This window comes from Cryptomeria japonica, chromosome 3 (assembly GCF_030272615.1).
Source record: "Cryptomeria japonica chromosome 3, Sugi_1.0, whole genome shotgun sequence".
Classification (NCBI taxonomy): Eukaryota; Viridiplantae; Streptophyta; class Pinopsida; order Cupressales; family Cupressaceae; genus Cryptomeria; species Cryptomeria japonica.
The window spans coordinates 870,910,499-870,916,251 of NC_081407.1; the positions used below are offsets into that span (position 1 = coordinate 870,910,499).

The 5,753-nt window shown below is 34.7% G+C and overlaps 1 protein-coding gene across 1 annotated transcript; it reads right to left on the reverse strand.

Annotated features, from left to right (window-relative positions):
• Positions 1–3,363: 3,363 nt before the first annotated feature.
• On the reverse strand, positions 3,364–4,321 carry LOC131033117 (LOB domain-containing protein 11-like). The gene is made up of 2 exons (XM_057964248.2): positions 4,045–4,321; positions 3,364–3,888 (listed from the first exon to the last, which is right to left on the reverse strand). The coding sequence occupies exons 1-2, from the start codon at positions 4,201–4,203 to the stop codon at positions 3,667–3,669; spliced, it is 381 nt and encodes a 126-aa protein (XP_057820231.1). The 5' UTR covers positions 4,204–4,321; the 3' UTR covers positions 3,364–3,666.
• Between the last annotated feature and the right edge of the window lie 1,432 nt (positions 4,322–5,753).

Below are 5,753 nucleotides of genomic sequence, written 5' to 3' on the forward strand. Positions count from 1 at the left end.
TGAATGCTTGAAAATCACTTCACAACTTTTCCTTAGAATGCCTTTCTCAATTTCGCTCTTTCTAATCGTTTGAATGCTCGGTGAGTTCGAAATGAGGGTTTCCTGGTGCTTTATAGTCAAAAAGGTTCTTTAAAACTGCATTAAATGCTCGCCGGTTAAGTGAAAACTTAACACATCCTCCGGTAAAGAAGAAACGTATCTTCTCACCATCAACCGAGGGTAGAATGCATGATCTTCAACTTGTTGTAATACCCCTAAGGATTATTCCTCAATTAGATGAAGAATCTCTTGTCGGTGGAGGATTACTCTATTCTACAGGTGCAGAGATAGTTTCATCAATTCTCTGATCACTTTTCTTAATCCATTGTTTTGAAAATTCTTGCTTTACTTCATCTACCTTTTCTTTGCCCTTCAAACTAGGTTCTTTATTGTTGGCCGTTACATTCTTGCTTCTACATAATTTTGCAATATGTCCAATCCTATTACATGCATAACAAGTTACATTATTCCTCTGAATAGCCTTTCCATATCCTTGACCAGATTGTGATCTGCATTGATTAGATAAATGCCCAAATCTTCCACAAACATAGTATTTCACATTTATTCTACAATTTTCTTAATTATGACCAACTTTGTTGCATTTGGAACATTGACCAGTGGGTGAGTTTGTATTCTAATTATTTCTAAATCTACACTGATTTTCTCTATGACCATACTTGTTGCATTTAAAACATTTCCCATTAAATTTATAAGCATTAGGTTGTCTTACCAGTTTGTTTTGATTTTGATTGTTTGCAGTACCGAAACTTTCTCCATGTTCAAATCCAAGTCCATTAGTATCTCCATTGGGTTTCTGCCTTTTAAGCATGTCATCAAGTTCTTCTAAAATTTTATTGAATTTGTCTTTGTATTTATTTGCAGTAGCCAACTCATTTTCCAGAATTCCAACTTGTCTCACAAGGTCATCTTTATCATGTTGCATGTGAATCAAATATGTCTTTAGCATATCATTTTCATGACCAAGTCTCAAATTTTCATTTCCAGCATCATTAAGTCTCCTAGCTAAGTCTTCTTCATTCTTCTTCCCATCTTCAATATATTTACATAGCCTCATAGTCATATCTTGCATTTCATTCTTCATATTACTATTTTCTCATCTCAACTTATTTGCAACATCTCTAAGAGTTTCCTTTTCATCATCATCATTCTAAATCTTCTCATGAAGTTCTTTTCTTTTATTTTGTGCTATAACAAAGTTCTCCTGAAGTCCTTTAATGAATTCTTGTGCAATCCTTAGATCATCTTCAAGTTTGATATTCTTCAATGTTTCTACATCAAAATCTTCAAGAGCTCCTTCTAACTGTTTTCTTAATTTATTCATCCATACCGATGTCAAAATTTTCCTCAAGCTGTTAGGATTTTGAAAAATAGAGGACTAGGCTCTGATACCAATTGTTAGATTCAATGATAGTCCCAAAGACACTGAGAGGGGGGGTGAATCAGTGTCTGGCCGATTAGCAAAATATTTAAACTTGTTTAAAACTTTGCATCCCCAAATAGTGTACCGGTAAATAAGAATTATTGCAATAAAGAGAAACAGAGACAACATCCATAACACAAGATATTTAACGAGGAAACTCACTGTGGGAAAAACCTCCATAGGAATTATGACCCACAATATTTACTCACTGGCCAATGAATAAATACTACTTACAATGAGGGGCCTACACATGCAAGGAGGCCAACAGCCTAGAGCTCGCTGCTCAATAAAGAGTCACACTGACTACAAAATGGATTATCAAATCCAATACAATGCACTTCTCAAAACAACATGTCTCATGCTAGGTTCAGTATCAGTTTAAGCTCAATCTATAACAAAAACTTTCTCTATAAACTATATCACCTTATATAAAAATTTTCAGATCACATATATCAGAATGACTTGTAAGATCTCATACATATATGAGTCTTTTACAATATACCATGTCGGCTTTACAAAAGATAATTTCATTTCCAAACATATAAACAAAACTTTATCCCATGTCGGCTGGAGTGTCGATATGCTTTGTTGTCGATGTAATCAGGATGTAAGTGAAGTGCCGGTGTATGAAATTTGTGATGTCGGGCATGTATAAACCAATTTCTGGTGACTTGCCAGTTGGTTGCCTGATGGTTGCCATCAATGAAAACATCAACTATTCTCATAAGAGTGTAGAATGCCAACATTGGCTTCCTTTCTTTGGGGGATGAGAATGATTCTATGCACATATATATATACATGATATACATGAGTTATCATACAAAGCATTTTAACTCCAAAGTTAGGTGAAACCGCCTTGTCATTTGTGATTTGCTCTCATTATCCTTTGATTTATCCTCTGTCGGGGGCTAAATTATTGTGATAATGTTCTTGTCTTCTTTGGGTCTATTCTACCTTAATGAAATTGCTCCTGATAAGTCATATACAATCGCTTTAACATGGGGGCATACACTCCACTCATGATTGTCTCTTTTGATACTTAAAGTTACTTAGCGAACTTTGTATTTGCTTTGTAATTTTTGGTATTCTTTTCATGGCTCATAGTAAGAGAACTTTACTAGTTGTAGTCATGGTTCTCTGTCTCTCTATTAGTCTTCCCTTTTACCTTATCATTGAAGTTTTAAGATTCTAAAGTCTACTGGGAGCCTAGTGAATCTTGCCTCCTTTATATGGTGAAAGTATTTCAATATAAATTACTTGTACTTTATCAACACTATTTTCCTAAGCTGATAGTCAAGCTCAAGTGGGGCTAAATGTAACATCCTAAAATTGCACGCCTTTCAATTTTCGACTACATTTGGGTCTTTGCCTTAATGTTTGCACTCCTCGGCCTGATCAGAGACTTCAATATGCTCATGCACATCAAAAACAAATTGCAATTTAACCATGTGATCCTACCCCAAAATAGGACAACTCAAGGGCATGGCGCCCTAGGATCCCCTATTTGGGACCTTCCTTGATCCTCTCCCTTGGACCTAACTCAAATTTGAAGGGGGAATTCCATCCTTTGTTGGGAAAAGTTAGAAAATCAGTCAATTAAACCCACTAGCAAGTATATAAGAGGGATTTTCCGTCTCATTTGATAGCTAACAAAATTCAATCAAGCATCTGTGCATTCAAGAGAGCAAGAATTGAAGAGAAACGAAGCATTTTTAATCTTCCTTCAAGCTTTGGTGCAGCAATAGAGACAAGATTTCAAGCATTGAGGAGGAGATCAACATTCTACTTCATGAAAACCTAATTCCATGTAGAGGCAAACAAAACTTCACAACGAGGTATAAGCATTTCAATTTCATTCAATTCAACATCCCCTAAAATAGGAGGATTTCTACTTTCTGTCATTTCATTTACATTATTTCAACCACTTGGTTAATTCAAAAATTGGGGTTTGATTTGAAGACAAACCCCTATGCTAAACACATTTCCCTTCCTTTTTGTGTACAAAAAATAGGTGTGCAAAGAATTAAGCTTTATTCATAGAGGCAGAAAAACCCTTTTTGACGCATGGAATGTTTGGAAGACCTATAGGAGGGCGCCCCTGTCTAGACACACGGTTCTTGCAACTTTTGTTGGATCACGCAAAGCAGCTCCGAATTATCTCAAATTTCTCAGATCCAGGTGCATGGCTAAATCCTAAATCTGTAGAACACGGTGACAAAAGACGCAAGATTAGCCTGTACATCCAGGATCTCTGCCTTAGTGGTTGCCAGTTGTGATTGGAGATGTAATACTTGCTTCTGCAATCGACAAATGGCACCAGTGCAACCGTAGATTGGATCTTTCACTCTCACACTTGCCTCATATACCAGGCTTGTCACAGTATCTGCTCTCTTTTCAGCCGGAATATCCTGCACAAAAAAGGATTGACGTTGAAATAAAGTTGATCTGACTAACATATGGTGAAACGAAGGACAATTATATGTGGGAATGCACAGTGGGAAGAATCAAACTTTTTCGATTGAAAAGTAACATGGCCAAAATCTGGAAAAGCATTTGATGCATACCCGAAGGATTTTGGCAATATTGCTTGCTCCAAATAATTTGTGTACTACGAAGAATTTTTGAGGATCGTTTGGTGGGAAATAAGGAGCGAGGAGGCATTTATCTCCACATTTTCTTCGCTGAACCTTGCAAGCGGCACACGGGGAAACAGTACGAGACATCTCTTCTGATTTCTGGTACTGCTGAATTAGGTATACCGCAGGAAGAAATAAATATACATATTAACTTATACAGATCAGAGTCGAATTCAAGAATATATAGATGAGATCTATTTGGGAGAAAGAGTTGAGTAACAGACGCAAATTATACAGATACATCACCGGTGTAAATACAACATTTTCTTCTTTATCAACATGTCACGCCGACAAATTTGATCACGCGCATGCTCGGATACACGACAGAATCTATGGTGTTTGCATATGATTAGGTGTTAAATATGTGTATAAATGTACGATTAGGTGGTATATAGCTTGTTATTATGCAACCTTTTTACATAAATGTACTACTTCCTTTGTTATTATCCTATGACACGAAAAGAACATGTCAATTTGACCAAGTCAATAAATATATATTTTGATTATGTACAATTATTCTAGAGATCTAATTATCTTATGAAATATATAAGAGGTAATTATATACATAGATTTTATTTGTTTTTTTCATTTATTATTGTACCTAAAGGAATAGACATATAAGCATACCATAAATTTAGATGCAATCAATACAAATTGCTAATAGAAAGAAGTAAATAAAATTCAAGGAACACTCAATTCATGGTAATAAAATCTAGCCTATAAAAATCAGGTTCATTGATCAAGAAATGTAGAAAAATTAGTATTCAAAATGCAATAAAATCTAATGGTGGATGTGATCATCTTTTTCATTGTATCTATTTAAAATTTTCACATTTTACAATTCTCCATATGCTATTTGATCCTACATTACTACTGACTGTATAGAAGTTCTAATCTACAACTATTCTCATCAACAATAGAGATTATTTTAATGCATTACCTTCAATTTTCAATTTAGTTGTTCACTCACATTCTTATTGTTTAGATCTTATATTTTTCTCATGGGTTATCACTCCAATTTCTATTAGTTTTTTTCCATGAAAAAACTACATAAAGCAATTGGATAAAGTATTTTCTTTTAAGTGTCAAATGAGCTACATTTCATAAGAAGTTTCCAAAGAGTTTAAAGGAAAAACATATAAATCGCTAACAATCACTCTTTTATTCATAAAAAGTCATCCGAGTTTATTATAAAATTATCTCTAATCCATTCTTATTTGCATTTGCTACTTCAAGGTCACATGCACCAAACTACTAAGATGCACACATCTCACTATAATTGCATTCATCAAACTAGGCACATATCACCCTATGAGCATATAAATTAAATGGTGAAAGATCGCACATCACTTCCTATATTTAAAATAATGATGGATAAGCCTCATAATAAGTACATACACTCTTCATATGTGTACATGTTACTCTAGTAAGACACATCAACTACTCCACATATAACATGCTACCCAACACACACATCATGTTCTCCCACAAACACCCCAAATTAGTGCTTCCATGGTTTTTTGCATGATTTATTATAATTAATATACCCTTAGGGATAAGTTTTTGATACACACAAATGGGCTAGTGTTTTCTAGTCACCTATAAGGTCACATTGGCTCCACTCAATGATGATCTAG